Below are 16747 nucleotides of genomic sequence, written 5' to 3' on the forward strand. Positions count from 1 at the left end.
TAAGGACACAAATTGTGAAATCTTCGGTTCGAAAATTAAAAATGCTTATTAAAACTTATTAACATGTTTAAAAACCTTAATAAAACTTCAATTAACTTTTAATATTTTAATAAATATTAATAGGGTAAAAATATAACTTGAACTTGTTACATTATTAAGTTGTACAAAGTATAAAAAAACCTTATCTTTATCTTAGAAAACTTTTATGAAAGACTTAGGTTTATTAATATTTACAAATATGGCTGCCAGCCACAATAGACTCGACACAAATTTGCAGGGTCTCGCGCCTCCTGTAGGAGTCTCTCGACCTGTCCTGAAACACTGGACACTAAACCGTCCTCCGTTCCTCGTAACTTTTGTTCGATTCTCAACAGAGCTCTCTTGGCGATCTTATTGGTTTCCACAGATGCTGAAAAGCGAATAAAAATTAATAATGAATGAAGACACATTGCAATGTATTCTGCTATTAATTATATACGTAATTAGTTCTTAGAACAATCAAAACACCTTTTGTTTAGTAAACAATTTATGTGATTATCTAAATTTATTATACAGGATGTCCTATCTTAATTAATATAATCGAATATTATTAATACTATGACTGTAAATATTTTATACAAAGTCAAAAGTTAAAAGATTTCGAGAAAAAGAAATTGATAATCTTGAATTTTAATTAAGATAATTTTTTGAAGTCATTTTATTTATTTTTTTTTTAAATAAAAACTTTATATCTTTTCTATATAAATATTTGATATAAAATATCGTAAGAGAGTAGATGATCAAAAAATTAATTTAATAGATATTTCTTACTTGTGACATAATTTTACATATAGTATTCATTTTTAGATAGTCGTACTTGAATATTTTTATATACAAAATCACGAGGAATGTAAAAAGAAAACAATTATTTTTAGGAAAAAATAATTAGCTAATTGGAAACTATATTCGATTATACTAATTAAACTGAGACACTCTGCATAAGTTAAAAAGCAACGCGATAATAGTTGTTAAAAATATTAATAAGCGAGAGGTTTTGAATTTAGCTAAAAATATTAACAATAATAATAATAATAATTATTATAATAAGAATTATAATTTATAATATAATTATTATAATAATAATTATAAATAATTATAATTTTGTTATTAATAATAATTATTATTATCTAAATTATTAATCATTTAAATATTTAAATTAATAACAATATTATTATTATTATTAATAAAAGACATGCAAAAAATTGCAAAAAAATCTCTCAGTTGAGGGGTTCAGAGTTCGGTGATTATTTTTGATGATCAGTATGATTGTTTCCTCCTTGGTCCAACTTTCTTTACCTCGCCCGCTGTTCTCCGAGTAGCTTCTTACGACATCACTTTGCATTTTGCACGCCTTCTCCGGCGTGATGGCCCACGTGAAGAGCGGATCGTACAACAGGACTTGCAGAAGAGTGATGATGATTTGCCTTTGATCTCGCAGCATCGTCATGGTCACCTCGCAGCTGCGTCTCATGGTCCCCTCGATGCCGGAAGCGCCCATGGCGACCTCGAGGTCCCTGGTCAGTCTACGACAGAGCGAGGAATAATTAAAAAAAAAAGATCACTCACGCGAGTTAATTAAATATTGAAATAAAATATTTAAATTATTAATCATTTAAATAACAACAACAATTATTATTATTATTGTTAATATTTTTAGCTAAATTCAAAACATCTCTTATGAATATTTTTAACAACCATTATCGTTGCTTCTTTACTTATACAGGGTACCAATAAAAGATATAAGATGATCCCTCCGTACCTGAAGGGAATGGTCTCCGGAAGAGGTAGAACCTTGCCCTGCTCGAAGGCCACGCCGAAATCGATGTGCACCACCTCGGCGGTTCGCTCGTCGATCAGGATATTACTGAGATGTCTGTCTCCGAGGCCCAGGATATAGCCCGCCATGGAAGTGGTGGCGACGCTGCGCGTATACGTGAGTGTCCTTTCGACCCAGGCCTCGGGGGACCGGTACTTCTCCTCGAAGAAGTGGTGGAACGCCGGCCGCATGCGTTTGCAACACTCCAGGAAGACCTTCAGCTTCGTCTGGATAAATCAGCACCGAAAAAAAATTAAAATTTAAGAAATTTCAAGAATTTTTATTCATAATTAAACACAAAATTTAGCTAAAGATATTAACAATAATAATAATAAGAAAATGATTATATCATAGTTATATGTATATTATTATTATGTGAATTAATAATAATTTTTAAATATTTTTTATTTAAATAAAATATTAAAAATTAATTAATGATATTTAAAATTAATTTATAAATAATAGTAGTAAAATTATTATGTCATATATATTATTATTATTTAAGTTATTAATAATTTTGAAATATTTTATTAAAATATTTTAAATATTAATATATAAATAATTTTAATCCTGAATTAAGGTTCCTCACCTCGTTCGACTCTTGCGCGACGTTCTTCATCTTGTTCCTGGCCGATTCGGCGGTCAGATCTCGCGGGTAATACCTCTTGTGTATCCCGGTCGCGCCTCCCTGACCGCCTACCAGGGTCGCCGTGATGGGTACCGTGTTGTCGCACCACTCCAGGACGCCCGACCTCTGCGTCAGCGGCACCACCTTGTAGGTCCTGATCCGCAGATTCCGCCGTTGCGTCTCCTTGCAGGTACGCAACAAGGTGTTCATCACCGTGAACACCTGTTGCATCACCGCGTCCTGCCTCAGGTCGTCCTTACCCTTGACCAGCTGCCGGCGCTGGACGCCATCGGTGCCAACGCAGATGATCTTCTTAGGCGCGGTCATGCCGCCGACGAACTCGCAAGTGTCCTGGTACGCCTTCACCCCAACCACGTCGTTATAATTGCCCGATGGTTTCACAGGCAAGTTCAAGGTCGGCAGAAGAACGTTGTCCAAGTTCTTGATCTGGGGACGACAATCATTTCGATCGAGTGAACTTTAAAAAATCGGTCATTCTGGCGAATGAGGAGTTCCCAGGTAGCAAGCATACGTCATTTTGACGTTTAATGACGTTATTAATAGTTTGATAATTGGGCTTTTTCTAAATCTTTAATTGTATCATTATCGACAGACGCTGAAAATTTCTCTAGTAGCAAACTGATGTCATTAAATGTCAAAATGACGTCATTAGATGTCATTAAATGCCAAAATAATATCATTATGACGTCTAATGACGTCAAAATGACGTATGCTTGCTTATCTATACTACAGTCTTGGAAGATACATTTTTTAATTCTTAATCGATAAAATAGCAAACTGACGTCATTAAACGTCAAAATAACGTCATTGAATGCCAAAGTAACATCATTTTGATATCATTAGACGTGATACTTGCTACTTGCCCAAGTAGAACAGAAAATCAAAATAATATCATTTTGATTTTCTGTTCTACTTGGGTAGGTTCTATACTACAATCGTGGGAGATGAATTTTTTATTCGATGAAATAGCAAACTGACGTCATTAAACGTCAAAATGACGTCATTAGATGTCATTAAATGCCAAAATGATATCATTATGACGTCTAATGACGTCAAAATGACGTATGCTTGCTTATCTATACTACAGTCTTGAGAGATGAATTTTTTATTCTTATTCAATGAAATAGCAAATTGACGTCATTAAACATCAAAATAACATCATTAAATGCCAAAATAATATCATTATGACGTCTAATGACGTCAAAATGACGTATGCTTGCTTATCTATACTACAGTCTTGGAAGATACATTTTTTAATTCTTACTCGATGAAACAGCAAACTGGCGTCATTAAACGTCAAAATGACGTCATTAAATGTAAAAATGACGTCATTTTGCTACTTGGGTTTTTCTCAAAGAAATATACCTTGGATATCAACTGATCTCGCGGTATGGAATAGCATTTTCCATGGTAGCACTTGCCCTTGGGTTGCCAATAAGCGAGACTCAACAGGGCCCGCGACAGATTCTCCATCTCCTGGACGACATCGCGCACGGATGACTCGGCCAATCGCTTGAGAAGCTTCTTGGCGCCCAGCACGCGACGTTCCTCCTTCTTCGCAACCGTGGAGCCCGCGTCGTACTCGTCGTCGCTGTGTAGATTCTTCAGCGCCAGCACCACGGGCAGAGTGTGATACGGATGTTCCAGGGCGCAGCGCTCGAGAATCCTGAAGATCCGCGCGGAGAAGCTCCGCTGTTTCAGATCGTTGCTCACGTGAGCGGCCAGCTGCGGCACCAGCGGTACGAACTTAAAGGACGGCACGTTGTCCAGCTCGTCCAGCAACTCTCCGTTCACCTCGTTGTCTAGCATATTGTCCAGCCAGAGCGCCACCAGGCGGAAGATGAGCAGATTATGTTCCTCGCTGCCGCACAAAGTCTTCAGGTAATACTTGAGAGCCTGCGCGAGATAGTTCCGTCTCTCCTGCTCGATGTTCTTCAGCTCGGCCGCATCGTTCGTCGATTGCTTCTGACTGATTATCACCGCACGCTTGATATCCTGATTCCTCACCTGCGCCTGGTCTATTTGGTCGCTGCTGCGAGCGTATTCCTTCAGCGACTCGTAGATCGGAGAGTTTATGTACATGCTGATCTGTTCATATTGAGCATCGGCGAAACGCGCCAGCGCGACCTAACAAAAATCATACAAAAGATATATCACTTAAATATATAAATATATGTAAAATAAATTAAGGTGGCTCTATTAAAAAAAACTTAAGTTGACCTTCAAATAACCTTGACCGCCAATTGCAATTCTTTCATTGGTAATACCAATAATTTTGTATACACTTATTTTTTTTACCTGTGTGTCGTACAGATCTCTAATGACATCGGGCGTCTGCTCGTCGATAGTCTCGCTGGTCGCGATGGATTCCAGATAGTATTTCTGTATCACCGCCTGCGGATTCTCCGATTTGGTCTCGGCCATCCAGTCGCCGTAGACTCGCAGAGCTTTGGCCTTCAGGCTCGGCTTTGGATTCCTCTTCTCGATCAGGTTGCGCATCAAACGACGCGCAATGACCTGGTCGTGCATCATCCACTGCAGGAGCGACTCCTGATAGAGACGTTGGTTCTCCAGGTCCGTAGACAGATTTCGCTGCGTCGCCAGGGTGCCCAGTGCTCGGGCGGACACTTGGAAGTTACCCTGACTCACGGCAACCTCCGCCAGGTCCAAGCAGGTGGCGAAGAAGGCCTCTTGCATGCTCGTGTCCGTCCACAGAGACTCCCTGATGCGAAACATGGTGATGCGCTGCCACAGGATCGGCTCCACGTAGTCGAACTGACCCGTCAGGCTGATCTCGTGCTCGTTCCAGCGTCGCAACACCTCCTGGGTGTCTCTCCTCCGCTGAATTCAGCTGCTCGATCTCGCACAGCAGTCGCAGCTGCGACAGTTTCTCGTTGACGGTCCGGCTGCTCTCCAGACTGATCACTCGCAGCCCGCCGATCACGCTTAGACGAGCGCGTTCGATCGCCCGATCCGTGCCTCGTCGATCGTTCTCGTGGAGGCACTTCAACGCGTCGTAATGGTGCGCGTGAAACGCGTTTTCCAGGGCCTCCAGTCGCGACTGCTGCGGTTGAATGTCGCCCTTGGCCAGAAGCGGCGACCGAGTTGTTCACCAGCAAGTCCCAGTTGCCGAGTCTCCAGGCGCTCTCATAACTATTACATATACATATACTTTTCGTTACAAATTTGCAAGATAAATCTCTAGTAATTTTTTATACACTTTTTAGGAGCAATTTCACCTGAACTTCTCATCCAGACAGTCGTTGAGGAACCGCGACTGAAGAAACTGAAGACCCGAGCGATGTAACGCGTTCGCCATCTCCTGCTTGGCGTTCACCAGGGACGGATTGCTACTATGCGACAGCTCGATGTCCTGCGCGAGCATGACCTTGTCCCAGCAGTTGGTACGGGCGTAGTATTGCACCCGGGAGTCGTGGTCGAGCAAATGCGACGATCCGGCGCCACTCGTGGCGTCCGGGTCGCTGATATTCTGATAGGTGTCCAGCATGATGTCCTGCAGGACCCGGCCGACCGCCGGCTGGCACTCGTAGATGTAATCGATCCTGGGGTCGCTGCTGAAAGTCCGGATAGTCCAAGGAGATGGTCTGGCAGGCGAGCTGCGCGAACAGCAGAGCCGTGTAATAGGCGGAACATCTGTGCGCGGCTCTAGGCCAGGTTGACGTAGTCGAGTCTCAAGGTCACGCCGTCTGGCAGCTGCGCCCGGACGTGGTTCACTATGTCCAGCATGCAGCGGACGATCTTCTGGTCGCAGCCGCCACCTCTCGGCGTCGTTTCCGCCTCGTGATTGATCGCGAAGTGGTGTCCTGTTGAGCAAATTAATTGGATTGAGCAATTTCAAGGTTATATAGAGGTCAGCTTACATCTACTAGTACCTGAAGAACTGGTCGACGCAGTCGCACATGGCGTCGATGGAGTTGCTGCTTCGATGGTTGACGAGGCAGACGAGGCAGACGATCCTCGGCAGGATCAGCTCGCAGAATTTGACGCTGAGCCGGCAAACAGGCAGGAAGCTCTTCAGGTAGGAGTCCGCGAAGCACTCGGCGATGCTGCAGGTCAACTTGACGACCCACTCGGCGTAATTCTCGTTCTCCTGAACGGTCCACAGAGGATTCTCCGGACACATAACGGTGCGAAACCTTGCGGCATCCACGGAAAAGGACGTCTGTGTCACGTTACGTTCGCGAGCGAACGGCCGAATGTAGTCGATCTTCAGAGGCGCGGACTCCTTCAGAATGTTCGACAAGTCTCTAGTGTAGTCGCCGTCCGACAGCTTACGACCGAAGGAAGTCGACAGCACCGCGTAAAGGGCGTCAGCGCTAACCTTGAATTAAAGTTTATTTGTTAGCTTCAGCTATTAAAAATTATATATTACATTCTATATTATTACTTCATTATTATTATTATATCCTATATATTAAATATTTTACATTATATTATACAATAATTATTTAATTTTATATCATATGATTTATTATATACTATCTCAAGTAGCAAACTGACGTCATTTTGACGTTTAAAATGACGTCAGTTTGACATTTAATAACGTCAGTTTAACATTTAATGACGTTAGTTTGCTACTTGGGCCTTTTCTAAACCTAAATCTTTCCCAAGTAGCAAACTGACGTCATTAGACGTCAAAGTGATGTCATTAAATGTCAAATGACGTCATTAGATGTCAAACTATGTTTGCTGCCTGAGATTTTTATATATATTTAAAAATAAATATTAATAAAAGTAATAATAAAATAAATATATAATACATAAATAATATGTAATAAATATTATATATATAATATTAAATGTATTATAAATAATTATAATATAAATCAAAATAAAATTTAAAAAAATTGAAATTAAAATTAAAAACTGACAAAACATTTGCATCTGATTTTCGTCACAGTTTTATACAAATCTAATTACAATGACAACCTAGGCTAAACTCTGGAACTCCAATATAAAAGCTACATAGATACCTTGCGAAGTTCCACGGCGTTCTCCACCAGGAAATTCGTCAACATCGCTACCGATCGATAAGTCAGGATGTCTATCGTGCAATTAGCTTCTTGGACGATACTCTCCGCCGGTCGCAGGATCACGGTGGAATCCGTCGGGCCGAGTTCTCCGAGACACCTGGTGGCCTCCATCGACACGCGCGGATTGGACGATTCTGTTAGCTTGACGAGTCTGAAAAATGAGGATGTTAGAGTTGAAGGAAGAATAGAGTCGAAGAGCGAACCGTCTTACTTAAATATCAGTCGGGGCAAGATTTTGACGCCATCTTCGGGATATGGCCTCTCCAATTTCCGGTGCAGCTCCCTCAGCTCTCGTTTTCTCGTCGACAGCTGCCGCGTAAGATTCGCCAGATCCTCCAGAGTACACTCTGCGTTCTCCTCGCTCGTGGCGTCCAGAAAGAGCTCCAGCTCGTCCTCGAGGCATATCGCGATCTTGTTCTTCTCCGACCTGACGGCATTGCGAGCCTCCCTCGCGTCCCGGAAGACCTCGTGGCTCGGGAACGAGCCGAGCTTCGCGATGGCTGCCCGCAGCACTTCTCTTTGCTCCACCACTAGGAAGTCGAGCAGTACCCGCGGCAACCTTGGCGACTCCGCTGCTGGTGTTCGACCGCGCCAGACCTATCAGATCCGCCACGACGAACCTGAGGACTGTCTCGCACCTCTGCAGCCCTTGCGGGCAGAGCTCTTCTCAGGAATAAATCCAGGAACTTGCAGCACGCCATGGCGAGCGACTCGTCGTTTCCTCTGGTCATGTGCAAGCAGGCTGTAGCACAGGTCTCGGATCAGGAACGCGGCCATCTCGTCGAAGACTGGCTTCGCCAGGTCGCGCGTCAGCCGGAAGCAAAAAGTAGGCGTACTGATGGAGCCGCTTGAGCTTATCCTCGCGGAAACGCGACGAGTGTACGGCACCGGCGAGACGCAAGAGGGTCCTTTGCAGGGTCGCCGGTTGGTATTCGACCAACGTGTGCGTCAGCGTCTTCCCCGAGGCCGCGAGAAACCCGGACGCCTCCAGCTGATCGAAGCACAGGTCCAGGGTGGCTCGTGAAAAGTGCGGCGGATCCGTCGCCGGGAAGCGCGCGTCCTTGATCGAGAGGACGCGCTCGAAGTCGTCCTCGTCGTGCAGCCTCTGTATCAGCTCCATCAGGACGTCCTGAAGTCGTGAGTGAAACAGCTGGCTGAAATTGCGCGTACGCGCAAACTTGTCCGTGTTCTTCGTCATCTTCCGCATCATCTCTCTGTCAGCGTCGTTAGACGTCACGCGGGATATCAGCCACGCGAAGCAAGATGGAAAAACATCCTCGAAGACTTCCTCGAAGGTTGTACCGGCGCAGTCGGTGCAGAAGGATATGGCTTCGGCGAGGCCCGAAGTGCGCAGGACGATCGGAACTATGCGACTGACGTTTTTTCTGAAGAATTCGTCCATGGCCTCGCAGCCTGTTAATATGATGATAGATTTAAGTCTTCAATCTCATCGAGTTTGAATAAAATTCATCTCCCAGAGTATACGACATTTTCACGTTTAATGACGTCGAAATGACGTACACTCTGCTTGGGGCGTTTAGGGCCCAAGGAGAACAAAAAATCACGATAGTGTCAAAATGACGTCATATTGACATCATTTTGACCTTCTGTTCTCCTTGAGAAAAGTTATCAAGAAGTTGAAAAAATCGGCCCTTAATGACGTCAAAATGACGTACATTCTACTTAGGAAATCAATTTTTACGTTATTTTGACGTCATTAAACATCAAAATTATGTCATTTTGACGTTTAATGACGTCAATAATGATACAATTGTGTCTTCTCAAGTATACTTGAGAAAAATTTAGGTCTAGAAAAAGTCCAAGTAACAAGTCCAAGTAAACTGACGCCATTAAACGTCAAAATTATGTCATTTTGACATTTAATGACATCAGTTTGTTACTTGGACTTTTTCTAGACCTAAATCTTTCTCAAATAGCAAACTGACGTCATTAAATGTCAAACTGATGTCATTATGACATTTAATGACGTGAATTCGCTACTTGGATTAATTGTATCATTATCAAATGTGACAGATATTGAAAATTTCTATAGTACAATCAGGAATGCAACTACAATTTCATAATAAAATCAATAAGTAATGAACAAAGAAATGATCACAATGCCATTATAATACAAACTTATTATCAAGCATATTTGAGAGAGAGAGGAAAAAAGTCTTAGCAGGACGATGTCCTTACCAGCAAGCATCCATGGAAACCTCTGTAACGGATACTGCGCGTCTTCGATCCAAGATGTCAGTAGGTAGTTCAAGTTATCCTCGACGAGAGAGACGTGTGTCGTCGTGTATTTCGTCGCTGATGAGAGAACCTTTCGCACTGTCTGCATGTCCACCTCCTTATCTATCGTCAGTCGCAGCATAGCGTACAAGGCGCGACCCTGAAGAACACCGCTGGCGCAAGCAACAGAGGCCAGCGCGGTTAACGCGCTGGCCGTTCTGGTTTCTTTCTCGTCCTGTCGTTGACTCTCCCCCAGATCGTTGCTATTCCGCATAAATATCAGATTAAGGCTCAGTAATTAATTAATTAAAATTATATAATTAAATTAAAATTATATAAATTATATTGCATAATTAAAATTATATTATATACATTAAAAAAAATTATATTGTGTAATTAAAATTATACTATATAATTAAATTAAAATTGTATTATATAATTAAAATTACATAAAAATTAATATAAAATTATATTAAATTGTGTTAATACGAAGATGTCCATACTTTTGCGGATTGGAACTGGACTGTTGAGTCTCATCGAGAAGCTTGAAGGCAGTCTTCTCCACCTTGAAGTATATTCGCTCCTTCCACTTGTGAGCGACGTTCTTGAGGGCCAGGAGTTGCTGCAGGCATCGCACGGCCTGGGAACGCAGCATGAAGAGCGCGTCGCCGATGTAGTCGAGGACGCTGTCCAGCAATGTCGCGACGTCGTCGTCGGCTCCGTCGTGGTTCCACGAGAAGCTTGGATCGATCCGCACGCAGTTGCAGACGCATCTCGTGTAGTCCACGTGCACGTGCACGCTGTAGTTCCGCTTGCGCATAAGTCTGTGGAACTGCACCAGGGTGTCGATGATCGTCCTCGGGGAATGTTTGTATTCGGTCGCGTACTCGAAGAACGACGGCAGCAGGTTCAACAGTCGGCGCGACGACTCCTCGTTCTTGTGATTCGTCTGGCTGATGGAACGGATGGAATTAAATATCTTACAAGTGGATTCGGTTGATTACTTGAAAAAAAATCAGTATTTTCAAGTAGACCTGAACGAGATAGGTTCGAATCTTTTATGAGTACTTGTGAGAAATTTTACCTTGTATATGTGTGTCTTATATGATAAACAATACTTATAAATATTCTATTTTCTTGCTAATTTAATTTAAAAAATTGAAATATATCTGTTCCAAGTTTGATTACTTTGGCAAATGTAATATATAAAATATAATCTTATGAGTAGAGAGGTAAAAAAAACAATTTTTTAATAGATATTTTAAATAACTACTTAAAAATAGTTGAAGACAAAATTTTTTTTATTATTTTTTAAAATATATTTTTCTTTATATTTTTTGTTAACATAATATTTAAAAAACTAGCTTTTAATTTTTAATTTTTTTCAAAAGTAATTTTAATACGTCAAATTAGGAAATAAAATTAGAAAATAAAATTAAATTTTCTAATTTGATATCATTTAATTTTCTCATTAATTTGTAATTTAATTTATTTATATATTTTAATTTTAATAGATTAATGAGACTTTTGCAAATTGCATCAAATTCGACATGATTCAGGTAATTTCTAATTAGATTCAGGTAATTTTTAATTAGATGCACAATAAACAATTTTGTTATGCATTTGACTGAATAATCTCTCATTAAAATCTATCTACAGAGTTAAAAAAAATCAATTTGCAGTAATAAAAATACAAATATATAAATATCCAAAATAAAAAAGAAAAAATTTTCAAAGATTTTTCATTAAAAAAAATAATTTTGTTTTTTTTCTATTTACGTATATATTCACGAATATTATTCAATTCCCAGAAAATTCGCTTCAAATTTTAAGTATTCAAGTAGCAAACTGACATAATTAAATGTTAAAATAATGTTATTTTGATGTTTAATGACGTCAGTTTGCTACTTGGACTTTTTCTAGACCTAAATCTTTCCCAAGTAGCAAACTGACATCATTAAATGTCAAACTGACGTCATTAGACGTCAAAATGACGTATTCTTACTACCCTTTGCTACTTGGGTATTATTACATCAAACTTGATTCTATCCCTACTTCTGACACATCTCCAGGAGCAAGTCCAACGGTGCCTGCGTGTATTCCTGATGAATCTCGTCCCGATCCCGCGCGGCCAGCGATTCCAGGATCGTCAGCGATATCCAAAAATCCACACAGTTCGTAAAGTCCTGCTGCATGTTGAGCAAGTTACGCATCATCTTTGTCTGTAGCGGCGATTTTCCTCGATTCGCGTCGATGGAAAGCGCGCAGAAGGACGCCAAGGCCTGGACGACCTCGAGACGAATCTTGTCCTCGCGCCGGAGACTCGTCGAAGACGAAGAGTTCGACGCCTCCAAACTGAATCGGTTGCGCCTCTTAAAAAGAAGAGTCAGAGATTAAAATCTGATGAAGTTGATGGTGTTTCAAGAAACAGATACAGATTGATTTCTTCGCTACAAAACTTTATATACCTGAAAAGTGTCGTGTTCCTGGTGATGATCGCTGTTACGATTGCCATCGAGATTCAAGAGATCGAATATATTCTTCAACATATTCACGGTAGACGCGGAGACGATTATCCTCGCAATGTCCACGTCGTAGGTCGTCCTGTAGAGCACGTTCAACGCCCTGGTCACGCTCGACAAGTACAAATAATTGCACCTATAAAGATTTAAACGTAATTAATATTTACATAAAACATCAATAAGAATTTCAATAAAAACAAGGTTAATAGCTTATTAATTCTTTTTGCACGATTAATTACAATGTAATCAAATATAAAAATAAAATATAAAAAACATTAAAATATTTAAAAAGTAAAATTTTTTTAAATAACATATAAATATAAAAACAAAATAAAAAATTAAAAATTAAAATAAAAATAAAATAAATAATAAATATAAATTTTAAAAAATATATAAAAATAAAAATAAATAAAATTAAAAAGTATAAGAAACCATCAAGTTTTTCGCACCTGCTCCAGTCGGTCTTCGCTAGAACTTCGAAGCTATTCTTCAGGTTCTTCTCCATCACGTCGATCAACGGGTCACCGGTATCCTCCTTCGCAATAATCCCCAGTTGCTTGAAATTGGACAGCGATCTCGCTAGGAGCGCTACCTTCATCAGTACGACATGCACGTCGATAATTCTTTTCGCTTCATCGTTGGAGTCTTCACCCTGAAGAAGGACGCGTAAGCGTTGCTTCAGAAAGTTCAGCGCCTCCTGTACATAGGAGACGGGATTCCCGTCCGTGACCACCAGCCTGAGATCCCGTTCGTCATCCTTCGACCTGGCCAAAAACTCTAGCTGGAAGGTCAAGGACGCGCGACAGAGTCGCGAAAGATCCGTCGAACAGATATTCTGATAATGATGAAGGATGGTCTCACTCGATTCCTCGCGCTTCCGCCTGCAACGAGAACTCAGCACGAGATCCACCGATAGGGTGCAGACGTTCTCCATAGTCTCGTCGTACAATCGTGTCACCAGCTTCTCCCACGACGCGTTCAGCAACCACTCCAGGAGTCGCGTCCGGTCGCAGATCGGCGCGGTTGTTGCCGATGGAGACGGATCCAACACTGACGTGAAAGCATCTTCAGGTAGGGAGACGCGTTCGCATAATCGTCGCAGGGTGTGCACGCTGTTCGGCGACCAGCGAATCGCCTTCGTCAGGTACAACCTGAGGAGGGCGTTTGCATTCGGCATCCTATTGTGCGTTATAAAACAGCAGATCAACGAGTGACCCGACTTTTCATTCTGATTTGCTCCCAGAGACCTGCAATGTTAATTTTAATGTAATTTTACAGGTGAAATGAATCTTAGAAGGTAGTCTTTTGCAAAAAATAATTTAAATAATTGAAAATTCTTTTGGTGGAATTGGCTATTCTTTTTTGGGAAGTCACGGTAAGCAGGACATCCCATATGAAATTGCTGAAACTAATCAGCTGTCATTTTTTAATGTATGCAATTATTAAAAAAACAAAAATTGCTGATTAGTTTCAGTAATTTTCTATGGGACAACATAAAATATGAAAAAAGCAGCCAATTCCAGCGAAAGCCAAAATCCTATGTACTTGAGTACTTCGATTTATATAGACCTGAGTAGCATGTCCCAGATCTTGCTCCAGTGAATCGCAGTGTCCTGCACCTCTCTTCCGCTAGACGTTTCGTTCTCCATGAGAACGAGAGCGAGATTGTACAAATAGTCCATGATGAGCTCGTCTCGAGACTGAGCGAGTTCCGTTAAACGTTGCAGCAAGGGCGCGAAATCCTGCGGTTTCAAGCACTGTGGATACTTCCTCAGCGTTTCCTCAAGAATTCTCAGCAAGGGCCACACCTCCTCGGGACTGCTCTCTGTTACCATATCAACGACGTTCTCCATCCTGCTCATCGTTCGCCTACGTTTGGCCGGTTGAGGGTGGATGTCGTCCGAAGAATTTGCGTCAACAGAGCAAGCGAGACTAACCGAATTGTTCATTACCTGCTGCACGACTGCAAGAAATACATAACACGTTTCTAAACACAAGATACTGTTTTTAAAAAATTCTATAAAATTTTAACTATAATTTCTAGATTAACGATTTCAAAAAAAAAGAAGCACCTTCACTGGCAAACTCGATAAAACTGCGCCACTGCACATCTAACTTGCAGTTCTCCTGAACAAGCTGGCACATACTGCGCAACAAATCCCTCCACTTGCTCCTGTTGTAGGTATATGTGCCTTCTTCGTACCCGGTACCATCTGGATGATGCATCTGCAGGAAGGTAAACAAGAGCTTGTACTTTCCCTCGGAGCCGTTCAGACGTAGGATGTCCATCAATATACTTTCGCTGAATTTGCAGAGAGCGATTCTCGATTCCGTCGCGATCTGGTTGCATACACTGCTGCTTAGTCTGTAGAAGGACTCCGTCAACTGCTCGTCGTTGCTCGCCTTTACATTTTGGAAGATATCCTCTAGAGAAAAACGGAAAATTAGGGATGGAATCAAGTTCAATATGTATTTAAAAATCCTAATCAAATTTAATTTACTGGGAATTGAACTGCTTGTAATATAAGAGTAAAATTATCAAGACATTTTGGAAAACAATTTCAAAATCTCCATAATATTTCATGAGTCCTTTCAAAGTAAAAAAATCTGATAACTCGTTTTTTTTCAAAACCTGCTCAAATTTAGTTTAACAAAATTTTAATACACACCCAAGAAAGGTAATAAATTCTTCACGTGAAAAACTAGATTTGTGTGCAAAAAGGAACGATCCACAATCATTTGTAGCGCATCCAACACAATGTGCTTCTTGAGATGCGCCTTTTTGTACAGCTTGCTGCAGACAATCAACAATTCTCTCCATTGTTCCGCAGTAATGTTATTATAATTGGCACTCTTAGGCAATACATATGTGACCAGTAGTGCTAGATATTTATCCTGATAGTGTGCATAAATCTTAGAATCTAATATCTGCAGTATCATAGAGACGATGTCGTTGCCATGTAGAAGCTCATTGGATCTTTCATTAGATCGACGAAATGTATCGATCATTAAACCACTGAGTGCCTCTCTCTCCTTGCTTTTGGAAGCTGTTTCCTTACTGGGCTTCTCCGCTTCCTTTTTGTTATTCAAACATTTAAAAGATTAATAAAATAATATATAATAAGAGAAAAATGTTTCAAAAATTTCTATCGTGCAAATCATCTTACATCAAGAATTAGTTTGTGAGCTGTGAGTAAAATATAAGGCCAATTGACAATCCCTGAAGCTTTCCTCTCTGTATTTTCATGTATTTCATTGCGAGCTTCATCATTCTGATACAAATCCAATAATTCGGTGACACATCTCTAAAAATTGAAAAAACTAAATTTAAAAAAAAAAGAAAGAAAACAAGCATCTCAATATACAAAATTGTTTCTTATAATTCTCTTTTATAAAATTTATTGTAATTTTCTTTTTCAAACAAAGACAAACCGAGTAGGAACACAAAATAACAAAAAGTTAAAAAATTAAGTCTTAAATAATAATTTCCTTCGCATTTTAAAAATTTTAAATGAATATAAATTATTACTGTTTGGAAGACTTAAAAAGATTGGAACCGGCATATTGTTGGTTATAATTATTTTTATCTTGAGAAAAATAAATTTTTACGATAAAACGAGGAAAAAATAATGCAATTAATAAAATATCGGTTTATTATAAAAAGTAATAATTATAATAATTATTAACTATCAAAAATTATTAATGCACAGTGATACCTTTTTGTCGCTCAACCTCGAACTGTTGGCCAGCTTCAAAACATTGGAGATTTTCTCCGATATTCGCGACATTTTGTTCGACATTCTGGCGGAGCTTCCAGACGTCGAATCTGACGTGACAGCTGTAAGATAAAAAGAAATAAAAATGTATGAAATTTACAGCGAAGTACACAAAAGTCCAATAACATCTTTATCATCTCACAAAATACCGCCAAATGACATGAAACAACCATGAACTATCGGTTAAACTAGATAATTAAATCAGAGAGAAGAATGAGAGGCGCCACCAGGAACTACATGGCCCAATCCACTTTTGATGTCGGTAAATAAGCCAAATTTGGTTCAAGTCCATGCTTATATCCCCTTTTTGTTAGTCAAGTTTAAAATCATTATTTGATGCATAGGTATGTGTGTTTACACATTTTATCCATATAAATTTTGAATGAAAAATATATTCGCGCATATAAATTAATTAAAAAATATACACTATATAATATACATTCAAATATTTTTTAATTTTATTTTGACACCCAGATAGATATATTTCAGCAGATTACCTGCATAATGACAAAATTTTAAAATTGAAAATGCTGCATAAACATTGAAAAATGCGTCCTCATATGACATATGAGTATATACAGGGTGTCCGGTAACTAATGGACCAACGATTACAAATGGATTCTTTGGTCAATTTGGGAACGATTCTTCCTCAG

At 40.1% G+C, this 16747-nt stretch overlaps 1 protein-coding gene across 1 annotated transcript; it reads right to left on the bottom strand.

Annotated features, from left to right (window-relative positions):
* Positions 1-91: 91 nt before the first annotated feature.
* Positions 92-16270, bottom strand: tefu (Serine/threonine-protein kinase tefu). The gene is given in 29 exon segments (XM_085490019.1): positions 92-409; positions 1336-1562; positions 1799-2082; positions 2445-2930; positions 3870-4631; positions 4803-5327; positions 5329-5599; positions 5601-5657; positions 5744-6084; positions 6086-6172; positions 6174-6328; positions 6399-6846; positions 7499-7709; positions 7770-8104; positions 8106-8186; positions 8188-8295; positions 8297-8383; positions 8385-8971; positions 9758-10059; positions 10300-10749; positions 11852-12168; positions 12265-12454; positions 12768-13565; positions 13888-14281; positions 14391-14744; positions 14988-15393; positions 15486-15623; positions 16035-16156; positions 16237-16270. Coding segments are annotated over 29 exon segments (8733 nt in total). The 5' UTR covers positions 16268-16270; the 3' UTR covers positions 92-230.
* Between the last annotated feature and the right edge of the window lie 477 nt (positions 16271-16747).

Source organism: Nylanderia fulva, unplaced genomic scaffold (assembly GCF_048542155.1).
Source record: "Nylanderia fulva isolate GAGA-0341 unplaced genomic scaffold, ASM4854215v1 Scaffold94, whole genome shotgun sequence".
Classification (NCBI taxonomy): domain Eukaryota; kingdom Metazoa; phylum Arthropoda; class Insecta; order Hymenoptera; family Formicidae; genus Nylanderia; species Nylanderia fulva.